Raw genomic sequence first — 19177 nt, forward strand, 5'->3', positions numbered from 1 at the left:
TGTGGGACTCATTTTCTCAAAAGGGTCCATTAATTAGCATGATATAGACATGAACAAATCTTGTAAAAGAATCCAATAATACCAAGTCCAATACACTATATTTTTGTAATTTTGATTAGAATTAAAATACTATATATTTAATTAGTAATGACACAACAAAATACTTAGAATATTGTGAATCCAAGGTTCTCTCTCCATATATTTAAAAGGTGCAATATACATTCATATAAAAAGGCATAGGATGTTTATTATATATTTATATGAACCATTTGGTGGCCTACCTAAACAAGCATTTGCATCTCATTAAACTTTATAATTGCTTAAAAGTAAGAATTTATACAAACAATTTTTCATGCATATATATGAGAAAAATCCCATTTATTAGTATTTAGTGAACAATTCAACTCTTTGAGAAGTGTCGGGAATTGCATGTTTTAAAACTAAACCACAAAATGGGAAATCACAAATGGATCCAATACAATATTAATGAATGGCAAATTGATAAAAAATAAATCAAAAAATAAATCAAAAATCAAAACTTGACTTTCAAACCCAAATTAGTAACTAATTAAAATTGTTTTTACTTTCTTCCATTCCAAAAATACTCTTATTTTAAACATTTGTAGTAAACTAATCCTAATTTCCCAATACAAGCTGGTTCACACGTGGGATATGCCCAAGTTGAGATTTCTTAATCAAACTCTTTTAATAAAAAATAAAAGACATTTAATAAAGATATTTCCTCAACAAAACATTACCTTATTATAAGCAAGTATATAAGTATAAGGGTATGCATGTCAAGTATATATAAATATTTAAAATTATATAATATTCACATATACATACAAACAAACAAACACCATTACATCATATATATATATAACACCATTTAATTCCACCTAATTAATTTTAAATAATATATATTTTCATTTAAATTATTTGTCACATATAGAAGCTTCTCCCACAATTTATTATTATTTTCTCATTTTCATTTTTATTATTATTATTTTTTTTTTTTTTAAATTACATTTGTCACCGCTTTCAAAAGAAGTATTATAGAAGTGAAAAGAGAAAGAGAAAGAAAGAGAGAGAAATAGAAGAGAGAGCCTTCCTCTCATCAGATCTGCTCGTTACTATTGTCTTCTTCTGAGTCCGTAAACTGGTTCCCGAGGTTTCACCATTCCAAGCTTCTATGGAAAACTGGGTCATCCTCAACTCCCTCTATCTCCCTTTGATTCACTGAGTCAACTCGTTTATCTGTTTTCTGCTCTGTTTTTCTTGACCAGCTCAGTTCAAACCATAAAACTAACCAAAAAAAAAAAAAAAATTGGGTTGGCATTGGGTCCGTCGGTGAATGTAAAGATCGCAATGTTGAGGCGGGTTTTGACGGAGCTCCATCGATTCATGGAGTGGCGTTGAAGCTCAATTATTAAGAGAGGTCGTAGGAGTTGTGGTAGCAGGGGTGTAGTCGTAAGATGTTTAAGTCGGCGAGATGGAGGAGCGAGAAGAACAAGATCAAATCTGTGTTCAAATTGCAGTTCCATGCAACTCAGGTAGTCGAAGTCTTCTCAATTGGGTTTTGTTTGGTTGCCGAGAAAATGCTGGGAACGAAAAGATTTGATAATGGGTTGTTGAGTTTTGAAAAAAATTGCTTAGTGTTTTGGAGCTATAAACCTTTAAGAAACTTACTCAATTTAGCTTCACATTGTTGGTGCGAGCTCTCCAGTAGTTCTTGGAAAGCAACAACGGACCAAATTTTCCTTTTTCTTTTCCTCTTTTTCTTTTGTTTTCTAAGCAACCAAGCTGAAAAAGTCAGAACAGTGTTGAATATTTATGACATTTAATAGTGATCAAAACCTTTTACGCATTGGGTCAATTTGTTTATTGCAGGTAACCCAATTGGGTGTGGATGCCTTGATGGTGTCTGTGATTCCAGGGGAGCTGGGAAAACCGAGTGTGAAGTTAGATAAAGCTACCATTAGAGATGGGAGCTGCAGATGGGAAAATCCAGTGTATGAAACGGTTAAATTTTCTCAGGACCCAAGAACTGGGAAAATCAGTGAGAAAATCTACCGTTTCAGTGTTTCATATGTATGTGAACTGTTTGATGAAATTACTCAGAGCTGTAAATGTTTATCTGTGTTTCTGTACAGTGGTTTATGTATCAGCATTATAACTTGCTCTTGTGTGTTTGTGTAGGGATCGGGCAAAGGTTGTGTATTTGGAGAGGTTTCTATTGATTTTGCTGCTTATGCTGAGGCCACTAAGGCTTCTACTGTCTCTCTTCCACTAAAGAATTCTAGTTCTGATGCAATATTGCATGTTAGTACTCTTTCTCGTTGAGTTTGTGATTCTCTGATATGGAAGTCTTGGATGTTTGTTTTATCTTCTTGTTAACGCTTCTTTTTCTTTTCTTTTTGTGAGTAGGTTTTAATTCAAAGGGTACAGGAGAATGTTGATCAGAGGTAACACGAGTTTCAATGTTACACTTTTTTTTTTTTTTTGAGTTTTGCAGATTTTGGTTCATGAATTCTGATGAATTTGGTTTTTGTTGGAAAATTTAAAATGCAGAGAGGTGGAGGAATGTGATGAGGTGAAGCCTAGACCCCAAGCTAAGAGCTTAAAGACCCACTTGAGCAATGGTGATGCAGATAACAACATTAAGATTGTAAGTTTCATTATAATAAAGAATGCTTCTGAATTAGTTTATTTCTTATTTAGCATTTTTAAATCCTGAGCTGTGTGCTGGTAATCATATGTTTTTGCATAGCTCTGATTGAATTATTATATAAAAATCAAACAGAAATGTATCAATGCTCTATTTTTTTTTTTCTTAAGTTCTTTCTTTTCTTTGGTTGCAATGTTTACAGGATGGGGCAATAAACAAACCCACTAACAATGGTGAATCGAATGGAAACCGCCGAGCATCTAGTGGATCGGACATTACTTTGTCAAGTTCTGATAGCAGCTCTGGACTTAACACTTCACGAGAACTTGGAGCAAGTGTAGATGTCCATAGGGAGCCTCCTACCTACCTATCATCTCTGAATCACCCTTCTGTGCCTCATAAAAAAGAATCCTATGAAGATCACCAGAGATCACAATGGGACTCGTACGGAAGTTCTGACCATGGAGTAAGTACAGATGGTTCAACACAAAGTTCCCACAATATCCATACCAGAGAAGATTCTCAACAGGCTTCAGATGTTGAGATTGAAAAGCTCAAGGCCGACCTCGTTGTTTTGTCTAGACAGGTGGATGTGTCTGAGATGGAATTACAAACTCTACGAAAGCAGATCATAAAAGAGAGTAAAAGAGGGCAAGATCTCTCAAGAGAAGTTGCTAGTTTGAAGGAAGAAAGAGATTCATTTAAGGCAGAATGTGAGAGGCTTAAAAAACGTAATGACATTGGAAAGGCCAATAACATATCACAGTTAGAAGGTGGGGACGTTCGGGCTCTCCTTGAAGAACTCAGACAAGAACTGAATTATGAGAAGGATTTGAATACCAATCTAAGGCTGCAGCTTCAGAAGACACAGGATTCAAATGCAGAATTAATTCTGGCAGTTGGTGATCTAGAGGAAATGTTGGAACATAAGAACAAGGAAACATCCAATCAACCCAAGCAATCAGGCTTTGACGAAGATTGTGTGAAGCCAAGAGCAAATTTACGAAACTGCGAGACAGATGAAGATGATGAACAAAAGGCACTAGAGAAACTTATTAAGGAGCACAGCCATGATAATAATACAACTCTCCTGGAGCAAAAGATCATAGACCTCTACAGTGAAATAGAGATATACAGGAGAGACAAAGATGAACTTGAAATGCAGATTGAACAGCTTGCACTTGATTATGAGATATTGAAACAAGAAAACCATGACATCTCCTATAAACTTGAGCAAAGCCAGATTCAAGAACAACTTAAGATGCAGTATGAATGTTCATCTCCTATAAATGAGCTCGAGGACCAAATTGAGAGCTTGGAGAAAGAACTGAAGACGCAGTCAGAAGTGTACACTGATTCTTTGGCAACAACAAAGGAGCTTGAGTCCCATATAAAGAGCTTGGAGGAAGAACTGAAGAAGCAATCTATAGAATTATCTGACTCTTTGAGAACCGTAAAGGAGCATGAATCCCATATCAAAAGTTTGGAGGAGGAACTGAAGACTCAGTCAGAAGAGTACAGTGATTCCTTGGAAACAACAAAGGAGCTTGAGTCTCATATCGAAAGCCTGGAAGAAGAACTGAAGAAGCGATCGAAAGAATTATCTGATTCTTTAATAACTGTAAAGGAGCATGAATCTCATATCAAAAGTTTGGAGGAAGAACTGAAGAAGCGGTCAAAAGAATTATCTGATTCATTGGTAACAGTTCAAGAGCATGAGTCCCATATCATAAGCTTGGAGGAAGAACTGAAGAAGCGGTCGAAAGAATTGTCTGATTCATTGGTAACAGTTAAAGAGCACGAGTCCCATATCATAAGCTTGGAGGAAGAACTGAAGTCACAGTCAAAAAAATTCTCTTGTTCTTTGGTAACAATAAAGGAGCTTCAGTCCTGTACCAAAAGCCTGGAGGAAGAACTAAAGACGAAGTCTAAAGAATTCTCAGAAGCATTGGTTACAATAATGGAGCTTGAGTCCCATACAAAAAGCTTGGAGGAAGAACAGAAGATTCAGTCAAAAGAATTTTCTGATTCTTTGGCCAAAACAAAACAGTTTGAGTCCTATATAAGAAGCTTGGAGGAGGAACTAGAGGAACAGGCACAGGTATTTGAAGCTGACCTTGAGGCTTTAACTGTGGCTAAAGTTGAGCAGGAGCAAAGAGCAATCCGGGCTGAGGAAGGGTTGAGAAAGATGAGATGGAAAAACACCAATACAGCTGAGAAGCTTCAAGAGGAATTTAGAATGCTTTCCATGCAAATGGCTTCAACCTTTGATGCAAATGAGAAGGTGGCTAAGAAGGCAATGACAGAAGCTAGCGAACTGCGTGGGCAGAAAATCCAACTAGAGGGAATGCTTCAGAAAGCTAAGGATCAGCTCCAGAGAGTTAGGGATGATTACGAGGCAAAGTTGCATGAGCTTTCCAGTCAAACAGATGGAAGGATGTCATCGGACACTGACAGTGTGACCAAGCAGCTTGAGCATCAGAAGAGGCACGAGGAAGAAATAAAGGAGACTTTCTCCAGGGAGATCTCTCAGCTCAAGGCTGAGATTGAGAGGCTCAAAACGGAGAATAATTGTGTCTCCAAGAAAGAAGAGCATTATAGGGGTTTGAAGGTTGAGTTGGAAAAAATGAGGACCTCTGCCAAGGAAAATGAGATGCTGATAGAAACAGGAAATGTGGAAAGAAATGAGCTCATAAATTCTATTGCTCAGATGAAGAAGGAAGCGAAAGAGTTGTTGGAAGAGTTGAATAAAATAAAGAATCTCAAGGATGAAAAGGAGGCTACCGTGGAGCTCTTACAGTCGGAGTTGGAAAAACTTAAAGCACAATATGATTTCTTAAAGTCGTCTGTGCTTAAAGACGAGGCAGAAAAAGAGAAACTTAGAAAGGAAGTATTCCACCTAAAGAGTGATCTAAAGAAGAAAGAGGATGCACTCATCAATATTGAGAAGAAGCTTAAGGAAAGCAATGGGCGCACACCAATTTTGGATGGAACAAAAACCTCTCCAAAAAACAATAAATCTGTGGCAGTTCCCCGTGGTGGTCCGAAAGAAGTTATTAGTATGAGGGAGAAAATAAAAGTGCTTGAGGTATGCTAACATGTTTAATGAAAACTGCAGCAATATATAGCTCTGCTATGAAGCTAAGATGGAATAAGTCCAGATCGGCTATGACTGATGATTCTTCTACTTGTTTATGTCAATTGCAGTTTATACAAATAAAAGTAGTAATGGTACTTTTTTTTTTGGCTATTGCAGGGACAAATAAAATTAAAAGAAGCAGCCCTGGAAATCTCATCTTCTTCGTTTTTGGAGAAGGAAAAAGATCTTCAAAACAAAATCGACGAGTTGGAAAGCCGGATGGAAGAACTCAGTCATAATAGTGCATTTCAAAAGGTTAGTTGCAGCATGCTTAGCTCAGAAAATGAAACCTCTTAAGGTTGTTTTAGATGGTGGTGTTTATCTGAGCTTTTACCGTAAACATTTACTGACTAAAATCCATTCCGCAGAGGATCCAAATTATTTGACTAATTATTTATTGCAATTGTGATCGTGCTAATGAAATTTTGGTGTTACAGGTAGTTAAAGATGCCAGTACTTTAACTTCAAGCGAGAATGAAATGTCACTGATAAAGAGGTAAACTTCTGAGTATCATGCTCTTTTCTTCCAATTTGAACAATGTTTTTTAGTGGAGTCTAATTTTTATCTTCATATCAGAGATGAATTTGTAGCAGAGGAAGGAAACAAAGGCCAAAATGTTGATAGCCAAGATAGCAATAAAGTTGAGGAATTACTAAGTGAATTGGCATCTTTAAAGGAGAGAAACACAATAATGGGAATTGAACTAAAAGAAATGCAAGAGAGATACTCAGAAATAAGTCTCAAATTTGCAGAGGTAGAAGGTGAAAGACAACAGCTAGTAATGACTGTACGGAACCTGAAAAATGCCAATAAAAAGAGCTAGCTAGTAATAATAGTAAGTGAGACTCTACTGGTTCCTGATATAGTTGCATTTTTATCTACATCAAAACCGTACACCATGTATAGTTAAAAAGTGATTGGTTATGCTCACATGAGAAAATCCCAGATGCCAAATTCCTTGGATTGAATAAATTTAGTATGTATACAGCCAAAATATGTATATCTTTTTTCTTTTCTTCTTTAATATATAGATATATATATATCCGCCCCATTGGGTTTCATACAGAATACTTAGGTTCTTTGTCTCCTCCATTGTTTTGTAGTAAAAATGTTATTCAGTTTTCTCTCTCACTCCGGTGCTCGTTTGGCAATTTTTTTCACTTTTAATTGTAAGAGCTTTGTCATTATATGTAAGGTGTTAATTATAAGATGCATTCTTTTATTTTTCACAAAAGAAAATGACGATTTTATTTTTAATTGGTTTCTTATGCTATTCAGTGATATTCTTCGTGCTTATCTACAGAAGTTTCTTCCCATGTGCAATATATATTTATATATTATAGTCATATAATGAATATCTATGGGTGGGTTTGACTATAATCAATAATCGAGTAATTTGCAGTATAAATACTTAAGTTTAATTTTCAACTGTAAATTAATATTAAAGTTTATTTTTTACGGCAATAATACTTTTATAATTTTAGAATTTTTGTAGGTATCTGACTGTTAAATGTTGAGTAAATTGTCACGTAACAATTCTTGATTGATTTAAGTTATTAATTTTTATTTTTTTTTTTAAAAAATAATTTAAATATATCAATAAAAAAATGACACATAGATAATGATTAAACATTGATTAGTTAGGTACTTACAAAGTTTTAAAAATATAATTTAGGTATTATTATTGCTAAAAATTAAACTTAGGTATTTATTTACAATCAAAAGTTAAACTTAGTTATTTATGCCGCAAATTATTTTAAAAAATATCTATGAGTGAGTAATAATGCCACTGTATAAGTTAGTGGAGAAATAAGATACTTGCTTTGCCATTGCTTGATGCCAAGTACGAAATTATTATTTTAAAAGGCTAATTACGTTTTATTTTTTTTTGAATGTTTCTGTTTAATTTTTTTTAACTATTGAGATTGTTAGATTTAAAGATTCTTATGTTAAGATATTTTTCCAAAGAGGGTGAATCAGAAATTTAAACTAATTTCAGTAAATTAAAACTTTTAACACAAAACTATGCAATTAATCTCTTAATCAAATAAATGCAAGTAATATGGCAAGCAATGATGTATAGCAAATAATCAAGCTTGTAAAGTAAAAAGTTTAAGGGTAAGAAATTCCAAACTCTCAATTTTTACAAGGTTCAGTAGAATTAAGCCACCTACATCTTTGGTCTTCAAAGCTATTGACCTAGCTTTGAGTTCTAATATCAAGGCTAGTTAACGAGCTTGATTAACCCTTACAACCGAAAATTTTCCACCAAGGTATTTCCAAATATCTTACAATAGTTTTGCACCGCCAAGGACTATCAACCACTTTTTTAGATTGTTGTACTAACAATCTCACTCTAACCAGGTTATTTACAATATCAATGCCAACCTCACCTCAATCACAATATGGAAATGTGCTTGAAATTACAAGCAAATTCACTCTAGAATTATGATGAAACAATGGAAAACCTAAAGTGATTAGCAAGCACACTTTAAAGAATTAAATACAATTTTTGGCTGAAATGTGTGAAAAGAGTTTGTTAGATTTTAGACTTCAGAGCTCATTAAAATCACTTGAATATGTTATGTGTATGAAATATATGCTCGACCAACTTAAATTTTTGAGTAAAAAATCGAGTTTATATAGTGTTGGGGTGAAATATAGCTGTTAGAAACGAAAAAATGAGACTGCCACTGAGCAATCCAGTTCACCGATTCCCAAATGGTAAACCGATTTTAGGGAGAACCGGTTAACCGGCTAGGAATTGTTTAACCGAATTCCTGGCAGTGGCAAAAAGTCCAATATTTTTTGCACTAAAATGGCCATAACTCTCTACTCGATTATCTGATTTTAAAAATTCTAATTTTATTCTCTTAGTTAAATGATATGTGATTTAAAAAGTGAATTGAAATTTTTCTTTATATTATTTGGTGAGAAAACTTGTCGCCCAAGTTAGTGGGCCAGAATTTCTACTTAAAACTTTTTTAAGTATGGACTTGAAAATCACTATACAAGACTAGAAAATGTAAATAAAACTTCATGGAGTCTTGTCTTAAGTTTTTTGAGTCTTGGAATCCACTTCGAGTCACTTTCAAGAATTTTGGTAAAATTACCATTTTGCCCTTGGAGTTAATTTTGCCTTTGAAAAATTTATTTACCTTTAATTGTGCTACAAAATCAACAATTTATTAGTAACAAATAATAATTAAATATTTGTTAATCATCAGAATAAGGAGATCTAAAAGTTTGAGTTAACATTCTCCTCCTTTTTGATGATATTAAATATTTGATTATTTTCTTTTTTTTTTTTTAAAAAAAAGGGAAAGGAAAAATTAAAGCAACATATTAGATTAACTCCCCCTTCATGTTTGCAAGGATAAAAAAAATTTACCTTTTAATTTGACCTAGTATGATTTTGTAAAATTCCCTCAATTTTATACTTATATTTAAAAAGCATTAGATATCCAAAAAAATTGAGTTTGTTGCTAAAAAAAATAATCACTATAGAATTTCTCCTCGTTTTGATTCATCAAAAAGTTTGCCAAAGGAATTCAAAAAATAAAAGATAAATAAAAAGATAAAACAAAGCATACCATTCACCATAAAAAAAATAAAAAACGTATCATCCAAAATAATAATAAAAAAAAGAAACATAAAAAACTAACTCATAAAAGTCAAAAGACACTAAGCCTTTGCAAACATACTAAAAAATACATGAGAAAAGATGCTAAAACAAATGCAAGAGAACTAATTTGGTGGAGGTTCAAAACGATCCATGTATGGCTTCTATTGTGCCATCTCCTCTTGAGCATCGACAAACCCGTGCTCCATGTCACTCCTCATAGTGGCCATGTCACCTTTTATGGTAGTCATCTCATCTTGAAGAGTGGAAAAATGAGTGTTCATTTCACTTCTCAAGTTGTTGAAATTTGAAGCAATGGAGGTGTGAAGGTTAGCGAAAGCCTCTTCGATGTTGAAGTGAGAGACTTGTGGCATTGGAGGCACTTCTTCTTTGGCTTCCTCATCGCCTTGAACTTGGGCTTCTTGCTCTTCTTCTGCACTTTCACTTGAGACCAAAGTGGCTTCCTCATGGGAGTGTGGACCTTGTTTGGTGGAAATTCACTTATTTTCCTCTTCATTAAACTTGTAGCACATTGATTTGAATGTGATCTCACCAAGAGTGTCAGAATCCTTGGGTTCATAAATGTCGGTTTCATCTTCAATTGGGATTTTTGAGAGTGGGAACAAGTAGCTAAGAAGATAAACATAGGTTAAGGCTCTTTTTTAGGTTAGGCTTATACACTTCATTGATGGTTTTAAGGATAAAGTAACCTAAGTTGATTTGGTTGTCTTTCAAAATGATGTTGCATAAGATTATTTGATCAAGTTCACTCACTTCATATTGATGGCCTTTTCTAGGAACAAGGTTATAGTTTATAAAAGCATGGAGGATTTTTCCTTGAAGGGTAAGAAAGGTTTGTCTTTGTTTTATACAATGGTTGTCACCCACACACATTATTGTTGAAAAGACTATAGCTGAAGGTGTTATCATTCTTAAGAAAAAGTTTATGTTCAGGCAAGAGGCCATCGTTGGGTGCATTTAGAAGATTATTAAGCTTGTTTACAGTTAACTCAAATGCTACCCCTTTGAGGATTCCCTTAACACTATATGGAGTACAATGAGTTTCAATGCAAGCATAAAAAGCTCTAACTAGCCTAGGATAGATAGTGGTTTGAATTTCTACCAGGGTTTCCCATCCCATATGTTTAAAAAGAAAACTGAAATTAACATACTCCAGAGCTTTGAGATCACATTGCTTACCATTAGAACATCCCTTTGTGAGAAGTCTTCATTGAACCTTCTTGTATATTTTTTGTGGGAGAAGAGGTCATTCCTTGTCTTGGACCTTTGTTCCCTTTGTTGCACTGGTGATCTTTGCCTCTTTGCTCTTGAAGATGAAGCATCCATGGTGAAGATGAAGAATGAGAATAGAAAAGTTAGGTTTAGAAAGTGGGATTTTGAGAGAAGAGGATGGAAGGCTTCTATTTACGGTTAGAATATCTGAATTGGGGTTAGAAAACATTTAGGTAGGGTTTATAGGGAAAAATACGAGTTTGAAATGACTAAAAAGACCTTGGAATAGCTACATACTGCGAACCAGTTAACCGGTTCGTCAAGTATGCAGCAACCGGTTAAATGTTTCCTGCAATTGGTAGTTTTCCTAAAAAAGGCTTCAAAACATGTTTCATCCAACCATTTGATCCAAAATATTTTCTAACACCTTAATATGACAAAACAAAAATGCTCAAACAAGAAAATCATAAAAATGTTAAAAATTGACGATTTACAGTAAGCTTTTCAAAAAATTTCAAGAAAGCTAAAACCTTACCAAAACTGAGTTTTATACAACGACATTGAAAAATTTCTTTTCTAGTAGTTTAAAGATGTGAAATTTGAGGTGTAAAAAACTTACGAAATCGAAAAATATTGAAAAATGAGAAAGTTTGGCAAAAAAATACTCTTTTAGGCCTAAAAACCTATAAAATCAAAAAGTTGTGTACCAAAAATTTGTTCAAAGAGTATTTCAGTTAAAGCAAACCTATAGGCACACTAAATACACTTAATTTGACATGTTCAAACATATATACACACACGCTAGTCAAATATGAAAAAATTCACAAGTTCACTTATTTGAAAACAAGTCTAAAGTTTACCAAAAATCCACATAATAACGTATAATTTTGAGTTTTTAGCAAGTATAGTTCATATAGGTCAAGTATCAAGAAATCTTCTCATCTACGCACATAAATCATATAAATATCATATCTGAAACGAGTTTGTATAAATAAGTGAGTGAAGAGGTATGTAATTTCCATAGCTAACAAACCTTACATTTCATTTAAATTGGTCATGTCTAGCTCTCTTCTAATGAAACTAAATATGTCATCACTAAGAGGCTTGGTGAATATATCCGCTAGTTAGAATTTGGTGCTCACAAAGTCTAGCATAATATCACCTCTTTGGATATGGTCTTTAAGGAAATGGTACCTTATGTCAATATGCTTGGCTTTAGAATGCAAAATTAGGTTCTTAGAGAGGTTAATGGCACTAGTGTTGTCACACTTTATGGGTGCACACTCAAAATTAACATTAAAATTCTTACGAGTTTGTTTCATCCAAAATATTTGTGCACAGCAACTACCCGCGACTATATATTCAACTTTAGTTGTGGATAGGGCTACCGAGTTTTGCTTCTTACTAAACTATTGTATCTTAAATTCGGTTGTACTTCAGAGAGTGACACATGTCAACCAAGTGGAATATGAACCACCAGATATAATAATGATTATATCATTTAATGAAAAATGGAATAACTCATTAAATATAGAATTAATAGAGTATATTCATAACTCGCTAACTGTATAGTCTTAGGAAAGACAAGGATACACAAGCTATCAATTCTTGTATTGACGAGAGACCATCTTATCTCGGAAGGCACAATCCTGAGGAGACTACGGACAATGTATAGCAAGACATATACCTCGCTACATATAAGGAAATACTGACGAGACGAATCATCTGTTGAAACACTTAGCGTATATTCCACATTATAATAACTAAGTGTAGCAACTTGGAAATATGTAGGACATAATTGTCCAGTCTGCGAGGCCTTATGGTCAAAGAGCAGTTCTTAAGTTTGCTCAGTACACTAGAGCTCATGCCATTACTAGAAGGCATATAATTAAACCAAGTTATTATTTGGTCATCTATATGCAAAGTGAGATGCCTCAACCCATGTCAGTATGAACCACCTTGAACATAGGAATGATAAGTGGTTGTACGGTTATCAATTGTTATCTACACGTGTTTAAATGAAACGTGATCAAAGCCCATGTTTCATGAAATGGTTATGTAATTAGAATTTAAATGTAAATAACCGCCAACCTATAATCCTATAAATAGGGACAGATTCTATAGAAAAAGGGACGAAAAATCTTTGAGAGAAAAGAGATTACTAATTGTAATACTGTGTTAAATATCCAGAAATATCTTGAATAAGATAAACTCGTGGAGTATGCAAATTTAACTGCAAAACCACGTAAGATACCTTATGTCATTATTATTATTATTATACTTATCAATTTTCTTATATATATCTATGCTTAATTTATTACAAAAAAGGCTCATTATTCGTTAAACGAAAATCTGCGTTAACTGTTTGGTGCTTTCAATAAGAGCCTACGTGATTAAATTTAGAAAAATCACTCCTAACCAACGAAAAATTTGTCCATGGCTGATGATAATCAAAACGATAATAGTCATCCTGAAGAGACTAATCGTTGTCTTGGGAAAGAACCAATGGGTTCACAGAGGCCACCCACTTCCGGAACAACACGTTTAAGAAGAATCTAAGGTGGTCATGATCAAAACCTAGAAAGAGGGAATGAGGAAACCAATACTTATATTGGCTATGTACCCAGAAGTGAAGATGCCTTTGATCCCACTAGGTAAGTACCATTAGTAGAATTGGAAAATCGACAACTCCGACAACGCTTGGCCAAGTCTACCCAACAAAATGCAGAGTTGGAAAGAGAGGCAGCTGCAACTAGGGTGACTCAAGGAAACAACGCACAGAACCAACCTGATCCTGGAGTGAGAAGGCCACGAGGTAGACCTCGAGGTTCAAGAACCAGGAGGCAGGAAACAAACCAAGAAAATCCCCAGAACACCCAGGAGGAACAACCTGAGGAAATTAAGGATGTTCCAACAGACACAATAGAATAATCAAGCACCTCGTCGAGAAATACCTCAAAGACCCTAGGGATTTACGAATCAGGGGAATGAAAACAATGACGCGCCAGAGTCTTCTCGTAGAAACGAGAACATAAGGCAACCTAGGACTAGGGAACAGGAGATCCCTTATAATAACGAGAGAAAATCCTAAGACTCAACCTAGGAACAGTGGGTTACCACAGAGACACCCCCAGTGTCCTTCTCGAACTGATAGGGAGGAGGCATACACATACCTCAACAGAGGGCGTGTGTGTTGGGTTTTGTGCCCTAAATAAAACTCATTTCAATATAATCAGATTTACTAATTAATAAAGATTAGAAATTGCTTTTGTGTTGCATGGTTAACATGATTTATTTCATAATTATGTTTAATGTATAAATTCTATTAAGTCCAGAACATATATAAATATGTATATATTTATTCATGATTATAGTGTCGTTAGTAGAATGGAATATATTCATGATTATATATTCAAAAGTTTAATTCTCATGATTTGTCAATTCACTGGATTTAGATTGGCATGATAATCAGCGATAAAGTATACTTACACCTTGGATAAGTGTTATGTCCTTTCCAGGGCATTGGCAAAGTTTACCAGTATCGGATGTATGGAGTATACATTGGAAGGGACCGATATTGATCTTAGATAAGATATCATAAACTTACCGTTATAGCTTTCTAAGTCAATATCAATGGTTGATCTTAGGTCTATGGATCTTAATCTTGATATGGTTAGGTTCAACTTTGTTGTATTATTTATGTTCTTCAATTTGTTCATTAAAGTTGACCAACTGGATCTTCTCATGACATATAGATTAAGGACATGGTAGTTCAATTGAGTGGGAGCGCTGGATCGTAGATATGGAATCTATAACTTTTATAAGTATTTAGAAGTGAAACGATGATCTCCTTCGAGCTTGGCTGAATAGAGATAAATGATTGAGGCCTCATTTCAGTAATTATATTAGTTTAATAAAGTATCATTTATAGGTTGCTAAGTGTTTTAAGGATAAAATACATTGAAGGGTAGAACGGTAAATTTATCCCTATTCAGTGTAGATCATCTATAGAGGATCTTTGACTATTAGGATTGTAACAATGGATAATCATAGCGTATCTATATCGTGGTACATATAGAGTGTTCTATATAATTGAGAGTGCTATTCAATTCCAAATCTATAGTGGCGCAAGACAGAATTAATAAGTCAGAGAATTTACTTGGTGAATTCTAGATCTACTTATTGAAAGCTCGGTTATATAGGCCCATGGTCCCCTAACTAGTTGAGATAATACTGTTAACTCAAACTTTTAGATCTCCTTGTTTTGATGATTAATAAATATTTGATTATTATTTGTTACTAATGATTTATTGATTTTGTAGCAAATTTAAAAGAGAAAATAAATATTTTGGTATTTTTACCAAACTTTTGAAAGCAACACTAAATGGATTCAACAATCATAACAAGAGCAAAAGATTCATCAAGGGATCAACAACTCAAGACCCTATTCAAAAGAGGTCTTCAAAAGCCCAAAGTCAAAAGTCAACCCAAAAGTCAAAGTCAAAGTCAAGGTCAACTCTCGGGAAAAGTCAACATGGGATCAAAAACATGCAAATCAAGCTAGGAGGCTCATCTACATCAAGACTACTCAAAATCAAATGGTAAAAATTTACTTTAGTCTTGTTAAAGTGATTTGCATAGCACACTAAGTTTTTATAAATTTAAATTTCGGCCCATTCACTAACTTGTGCAACAAGTTTTCTCACACGATAGTTCAAAAAATTTTTTGTTTGAATTTCTAAATCACATTTTGTTTAACTAAGAGAACAAAGTTGGAATTTCTGAAATCGGATAATCGAGTAGAGAGTTATGGCCATTTTAGTGCGAAAAATTAGACTTTTTCCCACTGCCTGGATTTAGGTTAACCGGTTTCAAAGGGGTTAATCGGTTCTCCATGAACCGGTTACCCTATTGTAAACCAGTGAACCGATTTTCCCAGTGGGAGTCTCGTTTTTCGTGCCCAACGGCTATAAACGGCTATTTTTCACTCAAACACTATATAAACTCGATTTTCACTCAAAAAATTAAGTTGGTTGAGCATTTATTTCAAACATCTAACCTATCTAAGTGAGATTAAGGAGCTTCCAAGTTGAAATCCAAACAAACACTTTTCACACACTTTGAGCCAAAATTTGATTTTATTTATCTTGAGTGTGCTTGCTTTTCACTCTAGGTTTCCATTGTATCATCATATTTCTAAAGTGATTTTAGCTTGTATATCAAACACATTTCCATATTGTGATTGAGGTGAGGTTGGCACCGGTATTGTAAACAACCCGGTAATAGTGAGATTGGCACTTCAACAATCCGAGAAAGAGGTTAATAGTCCTCGGGGGTGCGAAACTATTGTAAGAGGTTTGGAAATACCTTGGTGAAAATTTCCCGGTTGTAAGGGTTAGTCAAGCCCGTTAACTTGGCTCGATATTGGAACTCAAAGCTAGGTCCATAGCTTTGAAGACAAAGGACGTAGGTGGCATAGCTCTACCGAACCTTGTAAAAATCAAGAGTTTGCATTTTCTAATCCTTAAACTCTTTAATTTACAAGTTTAATTATTTGTCTTAATATATTGCTTGCCATACTACTTGCTTTTACTTGATTAATTGACTAATTGGATAATTTTGTGTTAAAAGTTTTAATTTACCGAAATTAGTTTAAATTTCCAATTCACCCCCCCTCTTGGAAACATATCTTGGGCTAACAATTGGTATTAGAGCAAGGGCTCAAATTATTTGATTAGATTTCACAATCTAGAGCATGGCGTTTCCAAGTAATTCACAAAATAACATGTTAGAAGGTTTTAGCACAAATAGAGCACCATACTTCAATGGAGTAGATTTTCCTTATTGGAAAATTAGAATGGAAACTTACCTTCAATCTATAGACTATGATTTGTGGCATATTGTGTCTAGTGGTCCTTATGTTGCTAAACATGTCATAAATGGTGTTGAAGTAATTAAGACTTATGAAGCATATGATGAAAATGATAAGAAAATGCTTTCTAAAAATGCTAAAGCTAAATATGCTCTTATATGTGGTTTGGATAGAGATAATTTTAAAAATATTGAACAAGCCTCTCCCGCTTATGATATGTGGAAAATGCTTGAAGTTACTCATCAAGGAACTAGTGCTATGAAGGAAACTAAAATTCAAATTTATTCCACTCAATATGAGAACTTTAAGATGAAAGCGGATGAAACCATTGCTAATATGTATACTCGCTTCACGACAATTACTAATGGTTTGAACTCTCTTGGCAAGGTACTTACTCAAAAGGATATGGTGACCAAGATTTTGAGAAGTCTCACCAAGGCCTATCAACGAAAGGTGGTTGCCATTCAAGAAGCCAAGGATCTCTCAACACTTCCCTTGGAAGAACTAATTGGCTCACTCATGAACCATGAAATTTTCATGAGTGCTCAAGAAGAAGAGGAAGTTGAGAAGAAAAAGAAGACTATTGCATTCAAGTCTTCCTCCTCCCATGCCATTAGTGAAGAAGATGAGGAAAGCTTATGTAGTGACATGGAGGACTTGGCACTCTTCTCTAAGAAATACAAAAAGTTCATGAAATTCAAAAAGAACTTTGGGAAGAAGCCACAAAGAGGGAGTGACTCAAAAGAAAGAAAAAGCAAAGATGATCCACCAATTTGCTTTGAATGCAAGAAGCCCGAACATATGAAGATGGATTGTCCAATGAGAAAGAAGAACAAATACAAAGGAAGGGCAATGTTGGCGGATTGGCTCAATAGTGACGAAGAGGACTCCGAAGAAGAAGGAAAGAATGAAGTAGCAAACATGTGCATGATGGCACTTGATGATGGGGTAAGCATTTCTAACCAAAATGATTGTGATAGCGAAAATGATGATGATAACTTAGATATGTCATATGATGAGTTGTCTAATTCATTTAAGGAACTATTTGATGATTTTGGTAAATTGCTTGTTAAAAACCAAACCCTTAGAGAGAAGACCAACATGCTTTTAAAAGAAATTGAGATTTTGAAAATAAATGAAAAAGAACTTATAGCTAAATCTCAATGTGCTACATGTGCTTCACATAAGAAAGAAATTGTTGAATTGAAAGCCCATGTGAGAAGCCTAAAAAATGACATATATACCTTCACTAGAGGTAAGGAAGGCTATGATCTCATGGTGGGAAACCAATCATGTGGTTTTTCAAAAAATGGTATTGGTTATGATCCTAGTAAGAAACAAAAGTTTTTGAGAAACTTTTTTGTGAAATCATCTAGTCTACCTCACTTTACATGCACATATTGTAACCGAGATGGTCATACTATTTCCTATTGTCATGTGAAGAAATTTGCATATCTAAGCAAGACTAAATGGGTACCAAAGGGTTATAGAACTAACAAGAATGGACCCAAAGTTATATGGGTACCAAAAGCCAACAAATGAACTTGTTTTTGTAGGAATCAACAAGAAAGAGCCAAAGCTTATGGTTCTTGGATAGTGGATGTTCAAAGCATATGACCGGTGATCCATCAAGATTTTCAAGCTTTAAAAGCAAGGAAAGTGGCTTTGTCACTTTTGGAGACAATTCAAAAGGAAAAATCTTGGGCATTGGTGATATCGGTAACATATAATCTCCATGTATTAAAAATGTGCTTCTTGTTGATAATCTTAAACATAACTTGCTTAGTATTAGTCAATTATGTGATATAGGTTTTCGTGTTGTGTTTGAATCCTCAAAATACTCCATTGAAAATGTTTCAACCAATGAAGTTATTTTCCTTGGAGTAAGGAAGGATAATGTGTATGTTATTGATGTTGATTCTTTTGATAGTAAAAATAAATGTTTAACCGTTATGAATGATAATTCTTGGTTGTGGCATAGAAGATTAGGACATGCTAGTATGGATTCTATTTCAAAATTGGTTAGAAAAGATCTTGTTATTGGTTTGCCATCTATTCCGTTTGTTAAAGATAAACTTTGTGATGCATGCCAATTTGGAAAACAAATTAAAACATCTTTTCATTCCAAGAAAGAGATTTCAACTACTAGACCTTTGCAATTGCTTCATATTGATTTATTTGGTCCTTCTAGAATTGCTAGTCTTAGTGGTAAATACTATGCATTTGTAATTGTTGATGATTTTTCAAGATTTACTTGGGTTATTTTCTTGACTCTTAAAAGTGATGTTTTGGAAAACTTTGCCAAATTTTGTAAAAGTGTGCAAAATGAAAAAGGATATTCTATTACCTCCATTATGAGTGACCATGGTGGTGAGTTTGACAATGATGCCTTAGAATTTTTTTGTGATGAACATGGTTTTAACCATAACTTTTCGGCACCAAGAACTCCACAACAAAATGGAGTTGTCGAAAGGAAGAATAGAACAATTCAAGAAATGGCTAGGTCAATGCTAAATGAAATTTTATTACCGAAATATTTTTGGGTCGAGGCCGTCAATACCTCTTGTTATATTTTGAATCATTTTTTCATCAGGCCCAACATGAATAAAACCCCTTATGAGCTTTGGAAAGGAAGAAAATCC

At 34.2% G+C, this 19177-nt stretch overlaps 1 protein-coding gene across 1 annotated transcript; it reads left to right on the forward strand.

The window, feature by feature from the left end:
• Nucleotides 1-953: 953 nt before the first annotated feature.
• LOC115716443 (uncharacterized) lies at nucleotides 954-7089 on the forward strand. Its single transcript, XM_030645238.2, has 9 exons — nucleotides 954-1553; nucleotides 1891-2091; nucleotides 2200-2322; nucleotides 2428-2465; nucleotides 2572-2668; nucleotides 2871-5756; nucleotides 5925-6062; nucleotides 6245-6303; nucleotides 6385-7089. Exons 1-9 carry the CDS (start codon nucleotides 1476-1478, stop codon nucleotides 6629-6631), a joined length of 3867 nt encoding a protein of 1288 aa, XP_030501098.2. The 5' UTR covers nucleotides 954-1475; the 3' UTR covers nucleotides 6632-7089.
• Nucleotides 7090-19177: the final 12088 nt, after the last annotated feature.

This window comes from Cannabis sativa, chromosome 5 (assembly GCF_029168945.1).
Source record: "Cannabis sativa cultivar Pink pepper isolate KNU-18-1 chromosome 5, ASM2916894v1, whole genome shotgun sequence".
In the NCBI taxonomy this organism is placed as follows: Eukaryota; Viridiplantae; Streptophyta; class Magnoliopsida; order Rosales; family Cannabaceae; genus Cannabis; species Cannabis sativa.

What these genes read in the sequence shown, in the direction of transcription:
- LOC115716443 (XM_030645238.2), top strand. Translation starts at nt 1,476, where the DNA reads ATGTTTAAGTCGGCGAGATGGAGGAGCGAGAAGAACAAGATCAAATCT. An exon ending in CAGATAACAACATTAAGATT is followed by an intron (nt 2,669 to 2,870) that starts GTAAGTTTCATT and finishes CAATGTTTACAG; the next exon opens with GATGGGGCAATAAACAAACC. An exon ending in AGAAAATAAAAGTGCTTGAG is followed by an intron (nt 5,757 to 5,924) that starts GTATGCTAACAT and finishes TGGCTATTGCAG; the next exon opens with GGACAAATAAAATTAAAAGA.